This window comes from Nannobrachium achirus, assembly GCF_963921795.1.
Source record: "Nannobrachium achirus genome assembly, chromosome: 19".
In the NCBI taxonomy this organism is placed as follows: Eukaryota; Metazoa; Chordata; class Actinopteri; order Myctophiformes; family Myctophidae; genus Nannobrachium; species Nannobrachium achirus.
The window spans coordinates 11,343,967-11,370,885 of NC_137826.1; the positions used below are offsets into that span (position 1 = coordinate 11,343,967).

Sequence of the window (26,919 nt, forward strand, 5' to 3'; positions counted from 1 at the left end):
TTTGAGCATCACTGACATGGAAACATAGGTTTCTTGCACACATTTTCACGATTTTTCAAAAATAGCAGATATACAAGCTCGCAGCGCGGCACTCGGTGCCGCGCTGTGAGCTTGTATATCTGCTATTTTTCAATAGCTAACATTCATGGGGGGCCCGCAGTGAATCCTTGGACCCAGGGCCCAGAATTTGGTGTGACGCCCCTGTGTGTGCGTGTGCCCATATGCCTGTGGTTTGGGCTGTAATGTGTGACTTTTGAAGTCACTCTACTGTCCCATTGGAGCCAACAGTAAAACAGCAGTAATTTGGCCGTCCCATTGTCTATTTAGTTTTGTGCTTAGTTTAGTTATTTGCACAATGGCACGATACAAAAATATGAAGTGGCAAAAACAACAATCGAGAGGCTACAGGGATAACAAAAACGGCTTGTATCCGATTAGAGGCAGATTATTGAAACCTTAGGTGACGTGAAAAACAGGAACGCCCCAGGGTTTATAAACATATCTCACCTCAAAACAACACGAAGAAAGAACATAGTGAACTATGGCCTGTGGGTTAAGAGAACGGATGGGGGTATATGAAATGGAGTTAAAGTTTGCTCGTTTTTGCATTGCATTGCATTCCATTTGCTGTACATGACAGTGTGATGTACAGCAATGGAATGCAATGCAATGCAAAAACCAAAATGCATTAGCGGTGATGACACTACTTGGGAATTGAGATACATTCATATCTGGGATCAGGCCAGTACAGCCACAACCTCTAAGAGCTAACGTTACTGCTGGCCACTAGAGAGCATCTCCACTCGGTCAAGAGCATGGTGGTGGTGGGGAGAGAGGTTTTCATCTTTTCATCCTTCGTTCCTCTCTCCATCTCTCTGTCTCTGTCTCTCTCCCGCTCTCTCTCTCTCTCTCTCTCCTTTCCTAACACACCACAAGGTCTGTCAGCCAGGCACTCAGTCACACAGCCTGTCTCACTCTGAGTCACTTCACTAGAGTCACTTACAGTATCACCCAGAGGCCCTCTTCAGGTCCTCGTCACAGACTAAGCAGTGGGTCAACTGATTAGAATCAGGACTCAGACGAGACAGGAAGGGATATGGAGACGTGTTCATTTTGACAGCAAATTTTGATTTCGTTTTTGTCACAGTCCTATAATAGTCTAATCATTAATTAAAATGATGTGGAGACGTGTGTCTGCCTGTTTATAGATAATTTAAGTGAGAAAGAAAGAGAAAGTAGAAGAAAAACATGGGGAAATTTTGGTCTTGAGCTTGATCAGTAAACGGCTGGGTCACACTGAAAAAAAAGAGGCAAACATTAGAATACAGCTGTGAAAACATTGAAGGGCAGCGCAAGTCTTGAGTCTCCTCTCCTGACAGGGTGACGACTATACAAATACCATAAGAAGATCAAAAATAGTCACAATGAAGCAAAATAGCAAAAAAAACAACAACTTTGGATCCTGCAATAGGGACAGAGAAACTTTCAAGATGGGCATTTAAAGTGTAACAGTGACGAGGCAGACTTTATTTCATCGTACTGTAGGCTGCTCATAAGCACATGATGTACTTTCCTCTGGACCTGTTTTAACACTCGAGTGTCTTAATAATAATTATAATAATAACTTACATTTATATAGCACCTTTCAAGAGGCCCATGGACACTTTGCACAGAGCCAGAATTGAAACAGACAATTAGTCTAGGAGCTACAACGAGGATTTTGTTACAATATTTTCAGTTCATTGGTTAATGTGATTTGTGTGCATGTGTGCGTGCACCGTGTGTGTGTGTGTGTGTGTGTGTGTGTGTGTGTGTGTGTGTGTGTGTGTGTGTGTGTGTGTGTGTGTGTGTGTGTGTATTTGTGTCTATGTGTGTGTGTGTGTGTGTGTGTGTGTGTGTGTGTGTGTGTGTGTGTGTGTGTGTGTGTGTGTGTGTGTGTGTGTGTGTGTGTGTGTGTTTGCGTGCGTGCGTGCATGCGTGCGTGTGCGTGCATGCATGCATGCATACATAGAATGCATAGCATGAATACTTTTGTGGCTCAGAGTCATTGATTTGACTGCCAAATTATCTAACATAGAGTAGTTTTTTTTTTTTTTTTTTTTTGCAGCACACCACATTGTACTTAGATGTTGCAAGCTGCTATTCCGGCAGTGATTATATGTGTGTTTCTTTCTCCAGATTTCTCCATTATCCGTCCTTTCAAGTTTCTGGTAAACCAAAAACCAAAGTTAACTGCAGGAGGCCAGTCAGCCGAGGAGCATGTTCCCACAGAAGAGTCCCATAGCCACTTTGGGCTATGGTTCAGGTAGGATGAATTCAATGACCAGTCACTGTTTCTCTGCTATATCTTTGACCCGATCATTCACTGAGACCCTCTGTACTTAGTTGCACTCTACTTTTTATAATCTCCAAATAATCTCATCACCGAAAATAGCCAATCTACAAGACCAGGACGCGTTGCAACGTGACACATAGTGAGCTTATACTGTTAGGTCTGCTATTTTTGGCCCTCCCGAATAGGTACTGGGGTTCAAGTGGATTTAGGCCTAGAATCATTTAATGCTTCAACTGCATCACAGTGCGACATCGAGTGCCCGCTGCGAGCTTGTAGATCTACTATTTTTGAAAAATCTTGATTTCTTAGAATACCGGTATATATTTTTAAAAGCGAATATTAGTAAATCAAATATTTGCTTCTGGGTGCTCCCTGGAAGAACATATTTTGAGATGGGGGTCCACGGACAAATACATGTCATTTTGGGGGTCCTTGAGATGAAAAGGTTTGAGAACCACTGATTTGGAAGAAGGATTTAGAAGACATTTATAGAATCGGGTCAAAAATATTCAAAGAATGTTAACGATTTTTTTTAAATAGCAGATCTACAAGCTCAAAGCTGCTATTTTGTAATAGTTGAAGCATAAAATAATGGTTTAAGTGGTTAAAATCTAAAGCGACACAGATTCACCTTAACATTTGTTTGACCGCCCTGAATTGTTGCGCAGGTTCTCCAAGATAGCGCCGCCCATGGCTGCTGTGGTGACTACGTGTGTTGCGTTCTGTCGGTGTTTTTGTGTTTGTTTGTTTTTGTTTTTGTTTATGTTATATGTGAAAAAATTGATTTGAATGCAAAAATGTAGTATGCCAAAGCAAATTCCTATGTGTATTACACAATGGTTAATAAAGAAATCTGAATCTGAATCTGAATCTGAAACGTTCAGGTCTAAATGGGTACAAAATCGATGACCTGGAGAAAAAAGCACATCAGGTACTGCTCATCAGGTAATAGTCAAAAGCTCTTGGAAGTGACCTTCACCACCTGGCCTATTTCTCCTTTAAAAAGCAGCTGTGAAACAGCTGTTGTTACAGGATAACCATGCTTCTAAAAGGAAGCCCGGAGTCACATGTTAGATCAGTGGTGTACTCTTTTCTTTCAAGTCTATTGTTTTCGTTCATTTTGAAGATACTGCCGGTCACCAGACTGGAAAATGCATTTCATATCCCACATGTGGCACTTTAATGTGCAGCGAACCAAAGTAAAGTAATACGTGTCTGGAATGACCAGACTGTGTCAGCATGCTAAAGACATTGGAAAATAATGGTTGCATAACAATCTAATTATCTATAAGGACTATATTCAAAGCATTCCTGGTCGGACAATGTGGAAACGCAATTCTTAAATGTTTGCGTATTTGACTAAATGGATTGTAAACAGTGTCTGAAATAAGTCCAGTCGTGACATCGGTATCCTCACACAGGGGTCGGAGTTGCGTGGTGTTTGATAGCATTCTGTTTTGTCTTGGCGGGCCCACCATTCCATTTTTAGCCACCAGGCCCAATGTTTGCATTGGACTCAGAACTGTACCAGACTGCATTCTTTTCTGGTTTTTCCCATCTTAGTCAGCACACGCGTCTGCTCCTCTCAGCTTAACGGGTGTTTATTAAGCAAGGTAGATTTCCCATATCAGGGTTTCCCCTATGTTATGCATGTAACAGTGGTGCAATCCCACCTCAGGATTTGTCAAGTAGTACTGCCTCAAGCTCACAAGAGCTAGATTTTTGGTCAAAAAAAAATCAGTCATTGTGGTTACAGACCATGTCAGACCAAGGGACATGCTGACCTTTAAAAGTAACGTTAAACTTTGGTAGAAGCGTACATTGTTTATCTACCTAGGAATGATATACAACATATTTTCCATCGACTTCATCTGTTGCTTCTGTGATTAAGTCACCAGAAGCAGTGATTACATTCTGTGAATAGCAAAATGGAAAAGCATACTTCTAGCACATAAACAAAGATAAAGCAGGTTCTGCTAATATATAAGAAAAGAAAAGAAAAGAAAAGAAAAGAAGGCCCTGGTACTTTTTGGGCATTGGCAAATTCAGGTTATCTGTTTTGTCACACTATGAGTCAAGAGTGAATGGAATGACTACTTCCAGTTTCTCTCTCACAGAGTAAAGATGATTATCTACTATTTAGACCTACCTGCCTGCATGGTAGTCATAGAATCCATGGCTATATGAAAGTACATCACCACAGGGGCGTCAATTGGGTATGGCAGGGGTATGCAGCTGCCATACCCTGGGTCCAGGGGGAGAATAAAAGTTACTTTTAAATATAAATCCATGAATGTCTCTTTGTCTATCTGTGCTGGTTATTATGTTGTTAAATTATAGTAAAATAACTATAAATGCAAAATTTTACAAAATGGTCACTTTAACAAGGTATTATAATTATATTCTCCACACGTGTATTGGTGCAATGCATTATTGTTAATTGTGGCACATTTACTAACATGCCAAGTTTAGCTGCACTTGAACAAGCATTCCAGGCTGCCATATCCAGCCCAAGAAACCGTAGAAACGGACAGAGGGTGAAAATCGAACCTCTGTTCGAAGTGGAGCTGTGTGTGTGTGTGTGTGTGTGTGTGTGTGTGTGTGTGTGTGTGTGTGTGTGTGTGTGTGTGTGTGTGTGTGTGTGTATTGCAGTTGAAAACAGCGCCCCTCCCTTAACATGTGTGGTCATAAAAGGTACTACCACATTCTTGAGGCTACATACGGACCCACATACATACCCACATACATAGACGGACGGATACACACACGGCCATGTATAGGGAGCTCCACACAGCTCCAAAAACTGACAAAACCTGATTGCGGCCTTGCGCATGAGGACTCCCATCTTTGCCATACCCTAGCTTTTGCTGAACTGACGCCACTACACTAAAGTTCAAAGAATTTACCGGTAACACAGTTCGTTTTTCTTCCTACAGACTGCGTGAAGATTGAACACAGCAATGGAGGATCGGTGGGCGGAGCCCTGATGAGGGGCTCCCGGTCCAAGGCGGAACTGCAGGAGCTGATGGAGACGCTCCAGCGCAGGAAGAGTGCCCTGGAGGCCAGCCTCAGGGCGGCGGAATGCAGCCGCAACAACTACCTCAGCGTGCCTTCAGCGGCTGGCCGCCCTCCCTCCTCCTCCAGGACCTACTTCTCCAGCAGCAGCGTGCCGCCCTCGCCCCGGCAGGGGGAGCGGCCCCTCAGCCCCAACTGTCTCCTCCGGCACCACGCCGCGTCGTCTCGCCACCGCTCACAAGACAGCCTGCTGCTCTCCGCCAACCTGGCGGACGGAGGCTCTCTGCTGTCCGCCGCCGGCCTCTCCTCCTCCTCCTCCTCCTACGGGGGGGACCCGCCCGTGCCGCGCTCGCCCCGGGTCAAAAGCGGCGCGGCCAGCATGCCCTCCAGCCCCCGCATGGGGCGCAGGATTTACTCTCAGGGGGGCCGCGCAGCGGGGGACCACCGGCAGAGGAAGTACTCCACGGGCTCCCTCAACGGCCTGAGCACGCACAGCCGCTCCCTGCCCCGCCTCAACCGCTCGGAGGCCCCGCCGCTCTCGCTGCTCCCCCCCGCCCGCCAGGCGGCGGGTCCCCACAGGTAGGACTGTCACTATTATGACATTTTTATTAATGTATTAATTGTCTCCACCAGCCGAAGGCTGAGGGAGAGTATGTTTTCCCCTCCGTCCGTCCGTCCGTCCGTGCGTGCGTCCGTGCGTCCGTCCGTCCGTCCGTCCGTGCGTCCTCGCAGTTTGTGAGCGCCTAATCTCAGTCGCCGTTGGCCCGGACGCTGCCAAAGTGAGCACACACACTCCCTGGATGTCAATCTAGAACCTCTGCCCTAAATTTTTCAAATGGGCCTTTTCTAGCGCCACCTAGTGGCCGATGTTCGCAAAACACATTTCGGTGCACTACTCTTCCAGATTTTGTCCAAAAATCCTACAAATCGGTAGGCAGTTTCTCGACAGTCATGTGATCGACACGGATCTGTCCGATTTTTCATATTCCATCCTGATTGGCTAAGATTGGCTTCCAAAGTTTGTAGGATTGAGCCGTTTGGAACAAAATGCCTCAAATCACAAACGCAAAGTGCAATTATCATGAAATCGCGCACACACGTTCCCACTAGGCCGAGGAAGAAATGCCACTTAATTTTTTTTAAATCAGCCTCATGGTGGCGCTATAACAGGCCGATTTGTGGTTTTACCTATAACTCCACCGATCAGTTTCACACTTTGTAAGCGCACTCCCTAGAGGCTAAGGATAAACCTTTGCCCTGCATTTTTCACATCAGCCTTTTATAGCGCCACCTTTGGGCCGACATATGTAAAACACATTTTTGGATATTACTCCTTGAGATTTTATGCAAAAATCACGCAAATCGGTACACAGTATCTCTATAGTCATGTGATCAAGTCCGATCAGTCTGATATTTCATATTCCATCCTGATTGGCTAATATTAGCTTCCACATTTTGCAGGATTGCTCCGCTTTTGAACAAAATGCCTCCAATCATCAACGCAGCTTGCGATTACCGTGAAATTTGCCACACATATTCCCACTAGGTCAAGGAACAAATGCTACCTTTTTCACATTGGCCTGTTATAGCGCCACCATTAGGTAGACTTTAGCAAAACACATTTTTGGAACACAATGCTTCAAATCATGCATGCAGCGTCCGATTGCCATGAAAGATCTAAGGTGAGGAACATATGCCACCCTTTTTACATTGGCCTATTATACAGTAACACCACCAGTACGCACGGCCTGGTGGAGACCTGTGCTCGGAAGAGCACTGCTTCTAGTTGTCACTGAAATTATTGTGAAATTATTGTGATTAATGATTTAATTGTGTTTTTGTCGTTGACAAGCACAATTCTGTTTGGCTTTTAGGCTTTGAAGTTGCACATGGCAATTATGACACCTAACCTAAATAATATACAAAGAAATGACTGACATATTTGATGACTTTATACTTAAAAAAGAACATTGATCGTGGAAATAGCCGATCTACAAGCTCACAACGCGTCGCATCGCGGCGCGTTGTGAGCTTGTAGATCTGCTATTTCCACTACTTTTTGAAAGTGTTTGAAACTATATTAACATTTCTCAACATGGAAACGAGCATGACGATTATGCAAAATAACTGCGCTTACCTCAAATAATTGCGATTAGACGATTATGTAATAATTGTGACAGCCCTGCCCACAGGGGAGAGGGAACGGCGGCGGCCGCGGCGGTGTCGCGCCGCAGCCTGTCGTCCCTGGAGCAGCCGCCGGACGTGACGGTGACGGCCAGCGTTCCCGGCGCGTCCCGCAGGGCCAGCATGTCGTCGCTGGGCTCGCTGGGCTGCGAGGCGGAGGGCTGGAGGGACGGCGGCTGCGAGGGCCTGAGGGGCTCCTCCACCTGCCTGGACCTGGGCCTGGGGGAGAGGAGGCTGTCCTTCGGGAAGGGCGGGCTCGGGCCCGGCCAGAGGGTGGGCAGCATCACCTCGCTGAACGGGAAGGAGGAGCTCAGGGACTACCACCTGCACCAGCGAGACGAGAGGCTCAAGGAGCAGAAGGTGCAAAGGCTGGTGAGTTTCTTTGTCACGTTTTATGGGAGCGGCAAGCCACACCCAAAAACGGATGCACAAGCGCGGAGGCTAATTACAAGAATCCGATGGTGATTTGCCTCCATTGAGTGCTTCATTTCGCATGCCTTTGTGTCTATTACACACTTACACATCGAGCAAGAACATATTTCAAATGGAAATATGGTTCATTCATATTTTCTACGCTCTTTAGATGTGTGGCATCTTTGTCAACCTTGGAAACTTGACCTTGCAACTCCAGCTAGTGGGAGGAGCTGTAACAACCTAAATGAGTACCAGCCCCGTCAGTCTACTAGTGTAGTCGTGTTTTTTAAAACTAGGTTAATTTAATGGTCGTTTGTATCTCATTTTAGCTTACATAAACATTATTATCGCATTGCCACGCGTTGTGAGCTTGTAGATCGGCTATTTTTTGGCAAATGTTCCGCCCCAGGATAATGGATGTTGGGGATATTTCGATTATCGCGATAATATCGTAAATCGTGATTTCTTTGGTCACTATAATCGGGATATGAAATTTTCATATCGTCCCAAACGCACACACACACACACATACACACACACGCACAAAGTGCCACGGTCTGCCACCCCTATGGTGTCACACATCTCTGCTATACCTGCATTCCTCTCCGTGTCTTCAGGAGTGCCAGCGTCTGGAGACCATCCTGAGCCTGTGCACGGAGCTGGGCGGCCAGGTGAAGCGGGAGGCGGTCGGCTCGTCCATGTCCGACCTGCAGAAGATCAACAAGGAGCTGGAGAAGCTGCAGGTCTCGGACGACGACGAGTCCGAGTCGTGCTCCGGCTCCCCCGGCGGCGGCGGCGGCAGCGTGGCTCCGGACAGCAGCTTCGAGGGCAAATCGCCCGGCAGCAGCAGCAGCAGGGACTACCAGCTCCAGCTGTCTGAGGAGCGGCCGGGCAGCTGTCTGCTGCTCCAGCCCAGCCTCTACAGGGAGGCCAGGTCCCAGTCACCTGCAGTCAGCCTGAACAGCAGCAGCGCTCCCTCTCCTTCTGCCCAGCACAGAGCCAAAGTAAGTCGTCTCCCCTTAAAGTCCAAATATGGATAGGAATGTGAGGTTCATCAATGCTGCCAGGAGGCACTGAGCGGCATACAGTACACTGCAAACTCCTGGATGTCATTTTAACCACTTTCGACTTGGCATCCCTATTTTGGGAGCAAAGAGGCAAAGATTTTCACAAAATGTCCAAATTCCCGCACAAAGATTACATCACTTTACCAGTAAGACTCCCTAATCGGGAGATAAGCGACCGTCAGGTCGCATACATAAACTTTAGAAGGCAATCGTAGGCAATCAGGAGGGAATATGGGAAATGGGACAGATCCATGTTGATGGCATGATTTTAGAGATACTGTGTACCGCTTTGCGTGATTTTAGGCCAAAATCTGTAGGAGCAGTGTCCAAAAATGTGTTTTGCAAAAATCGGCCTGATGGTGGCGCTAGAAGAGGGGCGAAATGAGGGGTGGAGGTTGTGAGTTGCCATCCAAGGAGTGTGTGTGCAAAGTTTGGCATAGACGGGGCAACGGTGCCGGAGATAAGAGTAGGGCAAAAGTGTGACGTGACGGACAGACAGACAGACAGACAGACAGACAGACAGACAGACGGTGGAGCTTTCCATAATGCTGAACATTGGCGTTCTGTGTGGATGTAGTTATAACACAAATGACTGTTACACAAAAAGGCATTTTCGGGTGAAGCAATCATAGAAAAAGAAACGCCCTCCAACGCATTTTGAGCGTGCAGGCCGGATAGTTTCAGCATGTGACACCAGCACACAACACAAGTATACCAGTAAGTATACAATCTGCCATTAGAGTACAGTATACATCTACAGTGTATGTTTGCATTATGTGCGAGCAGCATGGAAACATAAACACACAAACATATACAGTAGGTTCCCACTATTGGGGGCTGCGAGAGGATTTCTAAACAGTGCGCACTGTGGGGCCTCTTGAGGAATTCCGTTTGCATGTACTTTGCTAAGCTATAGTCCACTCGTTTTTCTTTCTCTTTTTTTTTTGTGTGTGCTTTTACTAGCTCGGTCACCACAGAGTTACAGCCCCCTCCTGTAAAAGAGTGCCATTTTTTCCACTCCACACCGGTAACGACGCTCTAGCGGTGTGTCTGGTTTTAATGATAGAAGCTCTCCTTGGAACAGTTAGGCTGGAGCCATCAGCCCCGCAGTCTCTTCAAGGAGGAGGGAGGGCAGGAAATGACTTTATCCCCAGTAGAATAGGTTTGTGAGTATGTGTGTGTGTGTGTGTGTGCGGGTGCGGGTGCATGTGTGATGTATAGATGTCACTGTCGGGTGGAAACCTTGTATGTTCAAAACCCTTTCAGGAAATGGGGCAAAAAAATCCTATGGATCCAATGTAATTATTGCGACCGTAGGTTGCATTTACTATGAAAACCTGCAGCTCATGTGCGTCAGTGAGTCACACTTCATGTCACACTCCATCATATAGTGGGACTCGCGTCACGGCAACCACACTTGCAAATTAATTCTTCTCCTTGTCCCTTTTATGCCCATACATGGAGATCCCTGATCTCATCAATATTAAGCCCATATCTGGGAATGCCCATATATGGACATATTCTGTCAGTCTCTGTTGTTTCAGCGAGGTCGCGTCTCGCCTTTAGGGCGTCTTACTGGTTATATTTATTAAACTCACAGATGTTAGCTTTCACTTTAAAAACAAATCTAAAATAGAAGAATAGCAGAGCTACAAAATGTGTTGTGACCTGTTGTGAGCTTGTAGATCGGCTATTTTTGCTACTTTTGTGTGACATTATGGGCATTCATTTACAAAAAAGCATAGAACGTTGAAATATGGAGATACAAGGTTTCTGCAGCAACAATGTATGATCTATAGTTTTTGTGTGTATGGTATAGTAGTTATAGTAGTGTGTGCGTATGTGTGCATGCTTGCTCGCGTACAAGTAGATAATTGTTCACCGTATGCTGTGTATGTGTGTGGGTGCGTGCGCCACAAGGGGATAGAGAGAATTTGCGTGTGTGCGTGCGTGAACGGGGCGAGAGGCTGTATGTGAGCACAATTACAAAGGCATCTATTTTTTCCAGATGTTTTGCTCTTTACACTGAAGCTATTGTATGGAGGAAGGTTTTGGTTTTGCATCAAGGATATAATAGTATATTTATGAATCATCCAGGGACTTCTATCCACTCTCCTGCATTCCCGGCTTCCATTCAGTAAGCCCTCCCTTTACAATGGCTTTAATTCAGTGTATTCAGACACAGGCAGCGGTATCAACTTTTATGTGAGTTTTAAAAGGTCCTTGGTCATGATTTACATTTCATGACAGCACAATGATTGTACCCAGAAATGTAACAAATATTTCACAGGTAATTATCTATTTTCTCAGTTGCGCTACCTACCAATGTAGGCCTACATAGTTATGTTTTAATGCAGCATTACAATCGAATCAACCTACAGTGACTACAAACAGTTACATTTTACATATGGTACTTGCATTTGGTTGCTACATAAGTACATAATGTATAGTTTGCTCAGTATTTAGTATTACAAATCTGTGTGCACTTGATATAAGTAATATTCAATATTTTGAGAAAAGGCTAAACTAAAGGGTTACAAAGCAAGCAATACTGAAATGACCCATAGATCCTTGAGCCATCCATGAGGCTGGGGCGGCAGCCAGGGAAACCTGATCTGTTACGTCTTCATTTAAATACACACATGTCAATAAGAACTTATTTTTGTATCAGCATTAGATGGGATAAAGCAGTGGTTCTCAACCTGGGGTCCGAGGACCCCAAGGGGCCCTTAGTTAAGGGTAACAAATGGACCCTTACTGATCCATTGGTTCCAAGTTAGGATTTTATAGATTGGGGTCCAAGAGGTCAAATGGGGGTCCCTGGCCTAATGTAGATGAATCTGGGGGGTCCTTGAAATTAAAAGCTTTGAGAGCCACAGAGATAAAGTGCTGTATGTGGGTGTTCAGGAACTGTGGTGGCAGTGAAGCACATTGAAAAAATATTTCCATTTCACGAAGTGGAAAGGAATCCTGCCCATGTTGTCAGTGAGCCAGGTTCCAGTGAATTAAAACGCAGCTGTGGCTCTAGTCCACCTTGGCAAAAAGATGGTTTGCAGTGGCTGGGAAAATGGTTTAATAGCATATCAAAAATGCATGGAAAGAACTGATTTTTGTCCAGAAAAGGACAGTTTGTCACACAGTTTATGAGGACTCTTACCAACTTTCTGTTGAAACTGTCAAGAAATCCTTTTTATAGACACCAGAATATGGCTGCACAATAATACAAAATAATACATTTCAAACTGCAAGATTGTGCAGTTCCCTTTGTAAAAGTGGTGACTTTGTAAAATTGGTGACTTTTACAAAGTTGTTTATGAATTGGTATCAGTAGCATTCACTTGTTCACACCCAAATATATATTATTTTTCCCAAGCACTAAAGAAAATGTAGTAACAAAAGCTACTTCTACATGCATCACAGTTCATATCGCTGTCACAGTATTTATCTCTAGCAAGCTCGATATGCCAATTACCTTGCTCCGGTAATCCATTTAAATCGCTTGTGGATCATGATCCAGTGTGTGGACTTAAAGTTAACCACGTTAACACTAGTGTCTTTATTTTGGGCAAATGGGCAAACATTTTACAAAATCTTTTTTTTATATATATAAAAAAGAAGAAGCAAAAATAGCAGATTTACAAGCTCAAAAAAATCACTTGTGAGCTTGTAGATTTGTTTTTTTCCACTATTTCTTGCACAACTATTATTTACAACAACTAAGTATTTAGGAGCACTTAATTCATTTTTCTCTTTACATAACGTCGTTGTCGGGCAGAAACCTCGTATCTCCAAGTTTCAAATTTGCAATTTTTTTCACAAAGCAAAGCCCTGCTTCATACAAGGCCGTCGCACAAAAGTAGTGAAAACAGCAGATCTACAAGCACACAACGCCTCACGGTGCGAGGCGTTGTGTGCTTGTAGATCGGCTGTTTTCACTAGTTTAGTTCGTTTTTTAAATGATAAATACAAATCGAACGTTTTTAGACATACAAGGTTTCCACCCGACAACGACGATATGTAACGGTAGGTGCATTATGGTGTCTCCTGCAGGCCCTGGAGAGCATGCAGCTGAAACAGGAAGTGACCCACATAGAGGAGGAGAGGATTCAGGTTCTGAACAACATAGACGAGTTGGAGCAGAAGACCAAAGACCTGGACAACCAGATGGAAGAGTCCATCAGAGAGGTACTGATGCCAACATCAAACACAGTTCAAAGGGAAGAGTATATGTTCCCCAAGTTCTATGTTCCCTTGGGTTCTATGTCCCCGGGTTCAATGTTCCCTGCTTACCTAAACCTAACCCTAAGGAAAGTGGGGAACATAGAACATGAAACAAAATTGGGCATGTCATTATTAGCCAGGCATGGCCAGACTAATATAATTATTTTTTGCAATGGCAGATTCGTCTGGTTTCCAGGCTATGTCATTTAGCCAGGAACATTCAGGTCAAAGTAGTATTGCAACAAATGGAATAAATGGTTCCCTTTTAAGATTTGTTTTGGGGCTTTTTATGCCTTTATTTGATAGGACAGTAGACTGACAGCAAATGGGGGGAGAGATGGGGAGTGACACGTGGCAAAGGTCGTCCAGAATCGGGAATTGAACCGGCGACACCAGCAGGCATCATAGTCTAGTATGTGGTATGCGCCTTGACTACTAGGCCAGCGGGCACCCCAGGTTCCCTGAACTTTGAACATGCATGCCTGCTAAGCAAAATCAGGGAACTTTAAGCAAAACCCCCCCATAGTGATACAATATTAGTACAATAGCAATACATTGACATATTAAGCCCCTGATACACGTAGCAATTCTTTCATCAATATCAACAAGCAATGACCAGAGGCGTCAATTGGGTATGGCTAGGTATGGCAGTTGCCATACCTTGGCTAAAGGGGAAAAAAATAAAATGGACTTCCTAAAATAAATTCATGCCTGTTGATAAGGTATGGCTTCATGACTGGTGTCTTGCTAGCGTGAAGGCACAAAAAGATTAATCCAATGACACTGCCAATGGCCATACCCAATTGACGCCTCTGGTCGTTGCTGGTTGATATTGATGAAAACATTGCTACGTGTATCAGGGGCTTTAGCTTGAATTAGCAGACATAAAATTACAAGTATTTTAAGCCTAGGCCTATGCCAGACACATCAAAAGGTGGAGGCTGGGGTGGAGGAGGCAGCTAAGAAGCAGCGGGTCTGAGGCTTCAGATCCAAGACAAGCAGAGGCACAGTGAATGCAAGCCGTATTTAAAGGAGCCTCCCTCACTGGGTGTGAGCTCACAGACAAGGCTATGGCTATTTGGGGGGTCCTTGGCATGGAAAAGTTTGGAAACCCCTGCTGTGCTGTACGCCAATATAAACACAACTGATTAGTTTGAGGCGGCTGGTGGTGGTGTAATTTGTCTTCCTGTAGTTCGATGGGTTCAGAAGCAGTGTGGATTGAGGCCTCAACAATCTAAAGCTGTGCACTTTCTTGCGAATATGATCCTGAGAACTGCCTTCAGTCGCTATCGGGCGGAAACCTTGTATGTCCAGGGGCGTCACAAGGGGGGGGAAAAGTGGGACCGAGTTACTAGGGCCCAAGGTGGAGGGGCCTTAATTATTTTATATTTAAATTTTCTGTACTTTTACTTCTACTCCACTACATCTCAGGGGCAAATATTGTGCTTTTACTCCACTACAATTATTTGAAAACGTTAGTTACTAGTTTTTACTAGTTAGATTTGGACTATTATTACAAAACATACATTAACCATTTTGGCCATTCAAAAATAGCCGATCTACAAGCTCACGGTGTGATTTGTGATCACGTTGTGAGCTTGTCGATCTGCTATTTTCAAACGATTTTTATACAATGTATACAATTGAAAACTTGTGAAATGCGACATTCTGCATAATGAGTACTTTATACATTTGTTACTTGAAATCTGGAGATATACAAGGTCTTTGCCCAACAGCGACGCAGTAGTACTGTGCTTCCCTTGTGTTTGTCCCATGTTCTGTTTGTTGCATTTTGAGTCTTTTGTTGAGCTGACCGCAGTCGAGCCAAAGGCAAATCCCCAGATGTGCATGTGGGGACAACGTCTCTCATTGTGCGGTCGCTCTGCGCTGCAGATGGAGGTGGAGTGTGCTCTGTTGGAAGGAGAACAGGAATCTGAGACGGCCCTGCTGCAGAGGGACAGAGAGCTCCTGGAGAGGCTCCAGGAGCAGCTCGGCGACAAGACAAATCTCGCGGACAAGTCGCAGGTAAACGTGCAATTAGTGGTGTAATAAGTACTTACATTCTTTACTTAAGTAAAAGTATCAATACTGCAATGTAGAAATACTCCGTTACAAGTCCAGAATTAAAAATGTACTTGAGTAAAAGTATGAAAGTATTGGCATCCAAATGTACCAAAAGTAAAAGTACAAAATGTTTGAAAATATATAGTGGAGTAGAAGTAAAAGTATTGGAAATTGGAAATACTCAAGTAAAGTACAGGTACCTCAAAGTTGTACTTAAGTACAGTACTTAAGTAAATGTACTTAGCTACTTTAAACCTCTGGGTAAACGTGCAAGCAGGGCGTCGTCAATATGTCTGTATACACGGTCAAAATGTGTCCGCGGCAAGACTGGCCGCGGCAAGTTCTAGATTTTGTTTTTACATAACAGTATAATGTTCTTATTTTGATCACAAGACCCCATTACTGAATGTCACACTCCAGGTTTTCCTTAGAATATGTAAATATGGTACATTAGGAGTCCACCAATCTGGCCAGCCATCGTCAAAGAAAAAGGAAATAAAGCGCCCTCTCTGTTTTGAATCTGTTCAGATTAGGAGTCCACTAGTACAGTGCTTTCTCAAACTTTTTTTTAAGGACATTTTTGTCCGCTCATTTGCATGTCCGTGACAAAATAAGAATTTTTCCGGTAACATTATTGTCCACTCATTTGCATGTCCGTAGGCAAAAATAGAATTTTGACAAAAATGCCCACCACAAGCCAGCATGGCGATGACCCCTGGGTGCAAGAATGAGAGCCATTTTTTTTATATAGGAAAGAATGTGTCTCTCTCGACTCTGGAGGGCTCTTTAAGTCAGCATCCAAGGATGATAGTTTTATTTTTTCTCCTTTTTCCCCCCATTTCTTTTCAACGTAAAATGTCCTTTGGTCTCGTGAAAAGAATTATACAAATGTAACTAGCTGTTGCTGTTATAATCTAGAGTGTGCGCGCGTTAGGGCATTAACGAAAAAGTCGACAAGTCGACTCTGTCGACTTCATTACACAAGTCGACTCGACTCCCACCAGAGAAAGTCGAAAGTTGAAGTTGAAAAAAATATATAATATATATACTTTCTATTGTGAAAATAGCCGATCTACATGCTCACAACGCGAGAGCATGTAGATCTGCTATTTTCACAATTTCTGCCTCTATATATTTGAAAATGTATTTGCCATTTTAGAGGTATTAAAAAGTCCTTAATACACTTAAACTTGATGTCGGTTTGTTTACCGTTGAGTGAGAAAACAATGTTTCACATTAAGTTAATGATCTGGGGACCCCCCCAAAATAATTGGGGGGGTCATGTGTGATGTGATGACATCATCAAACGAGAAAGTCGACTTCAACTCAACGTTTTACTGTGTCGAGTCGACTTGCAAAAATCACAAGTCGTTAATATGTGCGTGTGCATGTGTGTGTGTGTGTGTGTGTGTGTGTGTGTGTGTGTGTGTGTGTGTTAAGGAAAGTGATGCGCTAAGAAAGCCCTTTGAGGAGCTGGAGTTCCAGCAGCTGGAGAGAGAGTGTCTTCAGGACGAGCAGAAGGACAGTGAGATGCAGCAGCCACTCCGTGAAATAGCCGAGTGCCAGCGCACTATGGTCACACGCAAGGTATGCAGCGAGACACTGGCACACATGCTGACCATTGGTTCTCAAATGTTTTAAGACCTGAAAAATACCTAAAGATTTCCTATAAATCCTAATGGCTTTCTGAAAAGAACGTATGTTTCTTTATCTGTGGTGCTCAAAGTTTTTAATGTCAAGGACCCCTAGAATGATATGTATTTGACCGCCGAACCCCATCTGAAAATGTTCCAGGGACCCCCCCAGACAGGCACGTGCACACTTGAGAGCCCCTGCCCTTTTATCCATCTGTAAAAAGTGCCCTCTCCAGACCATGAATGCGGTTTTTACTATGGTGAAAGAAATTAAAATGCCCTCTTTCCATGCCATACCCCCAAGGCAGCATCCAAGAGAATTGCCTTGTCCAAACGCTCCTGAACTTGAATGCAGCGTCTTATGTTGAAAGAATTGCCCTCTCTGTGTAGAAATCCATGCCATTACGCCACATCTCCAGTATTGACCTGATTATGCTTAATTCAGTGTGGTATCAAGCACCGAAAATTGCAGACTTCCAAGCTCCAAGCTTGGAGGTCTGCTATTTTTTATATTTTCAACAAAAGGCCCTTTTAGAAATGACAGCCCCTGCCACTCCAACATTCTCTTCACGTCCCTGCCCCCAGAAGCAAAGATTTCAGTTCGCTTTAAAATAATATATACCGGGCGGCATTCAAAGATTTGCAAAAAATATATATATATATTTATTTTTTCAAATATGGCAGATCTACAAGCTCATAGTGAGGCACTTAGTGCCGCGCTATGAGCTCATATATCTGCTATTTTTGAATAGCCAAAGTATAAAAAATAATGGTTAGAGTGGTTACGTGACATAGATGCGTTCTCGGTCTTAATGGGTTAACAGTTACTAACTAACTGTGAGTGTACAAATGCAACCATTGTACATTTACAAATGGTTGCATTTGTGAGTGTAGGCTACAGTACAATTGGTTGGTCCATTTGTACACTCTCAGAGTTGCAGACCTGTAAGGGTCTCTTTGGAACTCGCTCAATTAACCCTGAGGATCCCTCCCTGGACCCCACTTTGAGAATCACTGATGTAGACCACCACGCTAGGCGGCTAGCATCATAGCATCACATGCAGACAACGTCATATTGTGCCAATATATTCTTACATATATTCTGACATATTTGTCATAAATACAAATATGTCCCTAAGCGATTTATCAAATAGAACACGCAGTGTTGACAGATAAATCCATTATCAGTGGATATAGGATGCTTTCGATTTGTGCTGCGGAAGACTTAAGGCCAAAAGTAATGCAACGTGGGTATTAGTTTTCAAACTCTTTCTAACATGTACCTACTTGAACCCTTGCATCCCTATTCTGGACATTTAATAACTGGTGAATATTCTGCAAACATAGCCAATCTACAAGCGTTGAGCTGTGTTGTCAGCTTCGGTTCTTTTCTGCAAAGAGATTTGAGGTGGAGGGGGAAAAAAGTAAGTAACAAGTGGGGTTTAATGACTGCATGACACATTAAATTCAAATCAACCACTCAGTCACCTGTCATCAATCCGTTCTCTATGGAGCTGCTTGAGGCTTCAGTTCTCTCTATCTCTCAATTTGGAGAGACTGTACAGCATCATTTCAAGAGACTGTCCACAAAAAGGCACTTTTATAGACGCTTTGTAAATAGTTCTATAAAAACTGAAGGGCAAAGGGGGATGAAACCCAAGATCAGGATTACTATCCCCAAGAGAGCACCTAAAGCGCTCTAAGTACAGTATGACTCTCTTTGCTTAGGACTTTACACGCTATTTTAAACTTCCATCTAGTGGAAAGTATGCTTTCAAGTACAAAAGACATTACTAGGACTGTAGATATCAAAAGCTATCCACCAAAGACGAAGATAGAAAACATTTGGACAAATGTGCCTCTTGCCACATGCAAACGTTTCACTTGGCATGATTTGTTGTTATTATTACTACAGCATTCTTTGAAGGATTAAAGCACAAAGCATGAACAATTGACAGCAATAATCAATCCCAGAAATCCTAGACATGAAATACTATTTGCTCTTTACGGTTTCTGTGTTAATTACAAAAGAAAAACAATAAAAGAAAGAGGATTCTTGGAATTCAAAACAAAAGCGAAACAAAAAATAAGGGTGGGTTTAATGTATAAAGAGCCTGTTTGAATCATTTAATCATTCCAGATAATAATTGGTAACTGTCAACTTTAATGTATGAGTAAATTCAAGTTTAATATAGGAGTAAATCCTCAAAAACATACTACTACTACTGTACATAAAATTACTTCACAAAAAAGGGAAAGAAAAGTTCCCCCATCCACTCTGTCCCTGCTTCAAAATAAATTTGTTTTGCATGCTGGGTACCAAAAACTGAACAAAGTTAGCAGTACTTTGTTATCGTAGTAGTGCAACGTTGTATATCCTATAACAACAGATAATTCTGTTCTATTTTCAATTTATTTTAGATTTCATGTTTTCAAATAACTTATGTTAACTTAAACAAATACGTTTAACTTCTAAAACAGCCACTTCTTTGGTGTCTATTTGTGAGAGTTCTCCTATATCTTGCTGGTGTCATATTTGTTTTTCTTTCCATAGGAAAGGCTGCTGGCCCTGAAGAGACAATCCACTCAGATCACCCTTCAAGCCCAACAAGAAAAAGAGCATTTCCAGAAAGAGAAAAACAATTTGCTCATCATGCTTCAGAAGGTACTGAATGAAGGCTCCTTGCATATGTAGATATTGATTAACCTGTTACATTTATCACAATGACTGGCTCTCAACCAACTAGGATAATCTGGATGCAGAAAGTAATTCTCTTTATCTCCTGATTTTTAAAGACCGCCAAGGACGCCTAGTTGAGAGAGAGTGAAGCAGGGACTCCTCTTTTTAATAGATTTCATAGACTTTGTTCGACTAATTCATGTTGGATTCATGTTGTTATTTTCAGACATTTAACCACTTAAAGCCTCAAGTAAACTTGACATTTCCCTCTTTTTTCCCTCTTTACTAAACCTCTTTGCCGAAAATCGCAACTCTACAAGCTCGCACTGTGAGGCGTTGTGAGCATGTAGATCAGCTATTTTTGGCTAAAGTTCTAAAAATAAAGTAAAAAAAATCCTATCAAATCCTACCGGCCCTGTAGTAACTCTGAGGCCACCTAGGGGTCCTGGACCCGCTGTTGAAGACCTCTGCTCTTTATCAACAATTACATCAAGGTGACCTAGAGCAACCCAGACTAGGCCCAGACAGTATCGCTCCTCAATGTGATGATAACTTTCACGTTAAAAGGTGTGAATGTGACTTTCCCTGGACGTATAAATAAACACCACCCTTATCTGCAGGAGAAGGAGAACCTGGCCTCTTTGGAAGGAAAGTACGCCGCCCTCTCTGGGGGCCACGCCTTCACTAACAACCCTGGGGCCATTAAGGAGGTAAGAAGGAGCAATTGCACAAAATTTCCTTGCAGCTCATGTATCATCTAAACAGCAGAGGGCGCTCGTGTGTCACAATAACTGCACCTCACTGACACAAATGACTAGTATAAGTAAGCAATTTACCCCGAGTGAGAGGACATTATGCTCTCATAATGTCCGCAGTGAGGGTGTTATCGGACGAGGCGCAGCCGAGTCCGATAACACCCTCACTCAGGACATTATGAGAGCATAATGTCCGACCCCGAGTGGTAAATAGCTTTTCTACCACTTTTTCCCGTATACATGAAAGAAAACACATAGTTGTAACTTGCAAGGATCTTAAGTTACAATCATTATTGCCTATAAAACTTCCGCGAGACAGCAGATAGTTCCACAAACAACATCTTCTACTCACCAACAGATGGCGCCAACTCCATACTAATCCATGCGTCTAGCTTACAGCTAAGCTAACGTCAGTTAGAAGTACCGTTCCGGCCGTAAATAGAGGCTGTTCGCTTCCAGAAAGGCATAGGTTCAGAGAAAAGGGGCTTTAAAGTTGGCGGATTGCATTGGATCCAAATAAATCGGCGACTATAGCATGCACGTTAGTAAACATAGGACCGTTGCCACCGTCATTTGTTGGTTGGGGGAAAGGTGTTCCGACTACCTCCTGAAGTCCCCGGATGTACACTGAGGTGCATTGATCTCGGACAAGTCCTCATACAACTTTGCGGCAGTTGTTTTGTCATAACCTCCGGAATTTAGCCAATCAGAATCCAGTATTTGAACACGTGACTAGAAAAAGTGGTAGAAACGTCTATAAGTCTTATTCAAGACTTAAGGTGGTTGCACACTGCTGCGTTTTTCGGGCCGAATATCGGAGTGAATTTCAGAGAGCGTGAATAAAAAAATCAACCTCACGTTATGTCAATCATGTTTGCACACTGCTGCCCGTTTCGCGCACCACTCGGTCCCTTGCTCTCTCTATCTCTCTCTCTCTCCTTGCCCTGAAAAACGCATTTCGCAACGAAAAACGCAGCAGTGTGCAACCAGCTTTATTCATTCTTTTCTATCGTTTTTATTTTTTTTATTTTTTATTTTTTTTTATCAAATGTCAGCACGCACCGTGCATGGACATTAACATCAAGGACAGTGTCTGGGAAAAATAAAAGTCCAGATTGTTTCCATCATGGTAACTGTGGAGGAACAATGGAATGTACCGTGTTCCGTGTCGCCAGATTTTGCGAGAGAATTAAGCAACCAGGTCTATGAAAACCAGCCCTAAATAAGCGACTAGGCTATGGCTATTTGAAAATAGCCGATCTACAGGCTCACAACGTTGTGAGCTTGTAGATCTTCAAAAAGTGAAAAAAAGTTTTTGAATATTTCTGAAACATTTTAACATTTTTGTATGTCACAAAATATTTTTAGATGGGGGGGTTCCACAGGTGGCTTCTAATAAGTGGACATGGCAACACAGCGTTTCACTGCTCCTTTGTTTCTGACCCACTGCAGCACTTGCACTCGCTGAAGGAAAGGAGGCGGAGCAGCAACGGCAGGGAGAGCTCCTCCTCCTCCCACCTGAGTGACAGCCTACCTCACAGGCGGAGCCAGCAGCTCCTTACTCCCTACGGCAGGTCTCTGGGACGCAGCCTGTCTCCCAAGGTGAGCAGCCACCCGGCAGCCTGGTCAGCCAAGGCCGCTAGGGTCCAGGGTACCCACACTATCAGGCCCCTGCCCTTTTATCCATCTGTAAAAAGTGCCCTCTCAAGACCATGAATGCGGTTTTTACTATGGTGAAAGAAATGCAAATGCCCTCTTTCCGTGCCATACCTGAAGGCAGCATTCAAGAGCCCAAACTCTCCTGAACTTGAATGCAGCATCTTATGTTGAAAGAATGGCCCTCTCTGTGTAGAAATCAAGCATCGAAAATAGTCGACCTCCAAGCTCGAGCTCGAGCTCCTGCAAAGTCAGGAACAGTTTAAACACTTGAAGAAGTAGTTCACCTCCAAAATGACTTTTTTTCTATTGATTAGTCACGGTCAATTTACCCCCATTGATTCTGGATGGGGACCCAAATGCATGGCCTGGGATGGGGACCCAAATGCATGGCACTGGATGGTGAATCAATGGGGGTAAATTTACTATATTCAAATTATTGTCTTAGGAATGCGACAAATACAAAAATTATTTAACTCAAATCTCCATGGCGTGAGTAATCATTTTTGGGGGTGAACTACTCCTTTAAGTCCGATTTAACCTGAGTGAGGCCGATTCTAAAAATGCCTTCTAAAGATATTTTCAAAAATAGCTTGTGGTGTGGCACGAAGTGACGCACTGTGAGCTTGTACTGTATGTCAGCTATTTTTAAATAGCCAACGCAAAAATCTAAAATGTCACGGGATGCTTTCCCGGTTTTGATGGGTTAATGTTTAATGTTTGGACTTTTTTGAAAATAGCCGATCTACAAGCTCACAACGCATCGCATTGCGACGTGAGCTTGAATATCTGCTATTTTCATAAGACCTTGACCAATCTCCCCTTGTGGCACAAAATATTTTAAAATGGGGGTCCGCGGCCAAATACATATCAATGTGGGCGTCCTTGACATGAGAATGTTTGAGAACCACTGAGCTAAGGACCAGTAAAACAGAGGGGGTGTTTTCCTCAGATCTTGAACTCGTGTGTGTTGTTGCTCTATCCCATGTAGCCTCACCTGCCCCTGTCCCAGAGTTCCAGCTGTGGGAACTTCATCCCACAAGGCTTCACTCTCTCTTCCAGGGATCTGAACACCCGGAGGATGATCAAGAGTAGGTCCTGGCGCCAGTACGCCTGATTGGATTTTCTTTTTCATATTTATTTATTCCTATCACACAGAATCAGCATTTTTAAGAAAACAAATAAATGATAACTTGTGTTCTTAAATTGTGTGACAGGCTATACACCTTGGCTAGAGGTGTATAGCATCGCTATACAATGCATGGCTTTAGAAAAATTCATTATGAACTTATCATTATGCATTATGAAACATAGGGACCTACACACTAAGTCAAACGTAGGAGCGGTTTGCACCGCCCGAAATGGAAAATGAATTATGCATGTATATCTGAAAGCTATACAAATCTAATGATCTCTATATCAATATCAATTGTGTATATTTATATTAGCAGCCAACAGTCACGTGTACATGAACGATGACAGACAGAAGCGGAACGACTACTGCAGCAGGACGGCCTCTGAAAACAACGTGTTTCTGGAGCCGTTCTTGTATGCAGACAACAGCCACACCTCGGACACGGTCAGCGTAGACAGCTCTGACAGCCTAGAGACCAGCTTCTCTGCCTGCTCCCCAGACAACATATCCAGGTCTGAGAGTCTCCACATTTTGTCAGTTCTTTCCTTTCTCATTCTTAAGCTAACACCTGTCCTCACACCATTGGTTTGTAAATTTGACATTAAGATATTTTGGCAGCCAACACTGTGGTATCCATCCTTCTCGTCCTCGCAGCGCCAGCACGACCAACATAGCAAAGATCGAGGAGATGGAACGTTTACTGCGAGAGGCCCAGGTCGAGAAGCAGAGACTCCTAGAACACAGGGTAAAGAGGCTAGCTAGGTTAAACTTAAAGTGATGTTGAAATTTCACCTGAAGTTGTATAGCTACCCGGGCATGATATAAGCCCAGATACGGTCAATCAGTGTGTGTGTGTGTGTGTGTGTGTGTGTGTGTGTGTGTGTGTGTGTGTGTGTGTGTGTGTTGTGTGTGTGTGTGTGTGTGTGTGTGTGTGTGTGTGTGTGTGTGTGTGTGTGTGTGTGTGTGTGTGTGTGTGTGTGTGTGTGTGTGTGTGTGTGTGTGTGTGTGTGTGTACATGATTTGCTTTGTTTGCTCTTTCCTCACACTGACATATGGTTATGTATCATGATACTTTATAATTACCGGTCACTCATTGACCTTTTTCTTTTGGCCAGGATCATAGTCTTATTATTATTGTCTCCGCCAGGCCGAAGGCATGGCCTAGACTCCTTTGGATGCAATTCCTTTCCATTGAATGGGTTATTGCTGAACCAGTCGTGGTGATTCCACTCAATGTCATACAAAAAGTATTCAATCAATCAAAACTGTAAGACTTTGAACTATATTTTGCCTTACTCCTTTTAAAAATACATTAATTTATTTGATATAGTACATCGTCACTGTCGGGCAGAAACCTCGTATCTCCAAGTTTCACATTTTTACGTTTTTTTTTCGCAAAGCAAAGCCCTGCTTCATCATACAAGGCTGTCGCACAAAACTAGTGAAAACAGCAGATCTACAAGCACACAACGCCTCGCGGTGGTAGTTCTTTTTTTAAATGATACAAGGTTTCCAACGACAAAATATAATAGTAAAAAAACAAAGAAGTTTAGGGGTAAGGCATGGACTCCATCATGCCCCTGTTGTCCAGATGCCTTTTCCTTGCACAGTGTCTCTGAATCCCTGTGAAGCTGTCTGTCTGCGTTGCTCCCTCAGGAACGAGAGATGGAGGCGCGCCGGCAGGCTCTGGAGGAAGAGCGCAGGCGAAGGGAGGATCTGGAGAAGCGGCTGCAAGAGGAGACGAGCAGGAGGCAGAAGCTGGTGGAGAGGGAGGTGAAACTACGGGAGAAGCAAAGATCCCAGGTGAGGATCACAGAATGGCACCATGATAAGAAGCTGGAATGCCGTGTCCTCTCATCCGCGTCATCAGTGCCCATACCCTAAGTGGGGTTGGCAAAAGGGCCTTTCTGTGTGGAGTTTGCATGTTCTCCCTGTGTCACCTAGGGTAAAAAAAAAATGTACCCTCACAAAAACATGCAGTAATCCTGGTTTCTATACTGCCTCCCCCTGGCCAGCCTGGGCACCTGATGGAGGTGGAAGGAACTGGTTCCTTCCACGCGCTACGTCCAGCAGAGTTACAGGATTACATTAGATAATTGGCACTGGGTGAAAAATGGATTGCAAAATCATGGGATAAAGAATATAAGAAAAAAAAGAAGCTGGAATGCAATCATGTTTTTCTTTTTTTTCCTCAACCCCACAAACAAATAAACAGAATGTTATGGTTGCATTTCTATCTTTAAGTTTAACCTCACGGTGTCCTCCTCAGTCCCGACTGTTGACGCGGTACCTCCCCGTGAGGAAAGACGACTTTGATCTTCACGGCCACATCGAGGCGGCTGGCCACAACCCAGACGCCTGCTTTCATCTGGCCATCACAGACAAAACCTGCAGAGGTTTCCTGGTCAAAATGGGCGGCAAGATCAAAACCTGGAAGAAGCGCTGGTTCGTCTTTGATCAGAACCGACGGACGCTCACTTACTATGCAGGTGAATCCGGAAACCCTCTGTCTCTCTGAAAGGTCTCCATACATTTCTGCATCCATCCCAAGAATTAACATTCTTCACTGTTAATTTCATTTTCTAACTGTTGGTACTTAGAATAAGCTGTGATCACTGAGGAGTGAGTCATAACCTCTTGGCTTGTGTGTATTCTTTGCTTCAGACAAGCACGAGACCAAGATGAAAGGAGTCATCTACTTCCAAGCCATAGAAGAGGTTTATTATGACCACTTAAAGAATGCACACAAGGTAAACAAATGAAATCTCTCACTTCCCTTTCCTCTCTTGCTCTGCATCTTTGTATAGATATTATAAACAACTGGTTCTCACCGGGGGTTCTGGGGACCCTCAAGGAGTCTTTGAGGCTAAATGATTGATAGTTAGGAACCAAATGGACCCTTATGGGTCTGTAACTCTGAGAGTGTATACGTATGTAACGAAAATATTGACTATGTGAAAATGGTCCTTGATGCAAAAAAGGTTGGGTACCCCTGACCTAAGGCAGTGGTTCTCAACCTTTTCAGGCTACAACCCCCAAAATAATAATATTTGAACTGGGGACCCCCCACCCTGCACAAGCACTTGGAATTGTAGGAGTTGGCATTATATTACACTTGATCTATTCCATTGTGAAAATAGCCGAAATATTTGACAATTTGACCAATGTTTGACCAGAGGTACTAAAAAGGTCTTTAAAGTCCTTAAATTGTCACTTTAGTAATGTGCAGATACCCCTCTATATATATATATATATATACTGTATATACATTGAGTGAGAAAACAATGTTAACATTTAGCTTAACATCTGGGGACCCCCCAAAATAATTTGGGGACCCCTCCTGGGGTCCCGACCCACAGGTTGAGAACCAGTGACCTAAGGCATATCAATGCATATAAAAAAAATATATATATATCAAATACATAAAAGTGTTGAAAGTCACGGCTGTAAGCACTCAGCCTTGCTTTGATTGATGCTGAAATGTATATGTCTTCCTCTTCTTTGATTTCCCCCACGTCTTCCATTTGCTGCGTCCTTCCACCCACCACCTCCCTGGCCTTGTTCTCTTTCTCATTATCTCGTCCTCTCTTGTAATTACATGTGCTCAACACACCCCAGAGCCCCAACCCTTCGCTGACGTTCAGCGTCAAGACCCACGACAGGGTGTTCTACATGGTGGCACCTTCCCCCGAGGCCATGCGCATCTGGATGGATGTCATCGTCACCGGCGCAGAAGGACACATGCACTTCATGGTGTAA

General features: G+C 43.7%; 1 protein-coding gene across 1 annotated transcript; it reads left to right on the forward strand.

Annotated features, from left to right (window-relative positions):
* Window positions 1-2,259: 2,259 nt before the first annotated feature.
* phldb2a (pleckstrin homology-like domain, family B, member 2a) lies at window positions 2,260-26,919 on the forward strand (the record flags this gene model as incomplete). Its single annotated transcript, XM_080748964.1, has 17 exons — window positions 2,260-2,305; window positions 5,272-5,929; window positions 7,543-7,906; window positions 8,566-8,952; window positions 13,066-13,200; window positions 15,130-15,261; window positions 16,741-16,887; window positions 19,489-19,599; window positions 20,235-20,324; window positions 21,822-21,971; window positions 23,017-23,116; window positions 23,474-23,672; window positions 23,815-23,905; window positions 24,817-24,963; window positions 25,430-25,649; window positions 25,825-25,910; window positions 26,779-26,919. 17 exons carry the CDS (start codon window positions 2,260-2,262, stop codon window positions 26,917-26,919), a joined length of 3,204 nt encoding a protein of 1,067 aa, XP_080605090.1.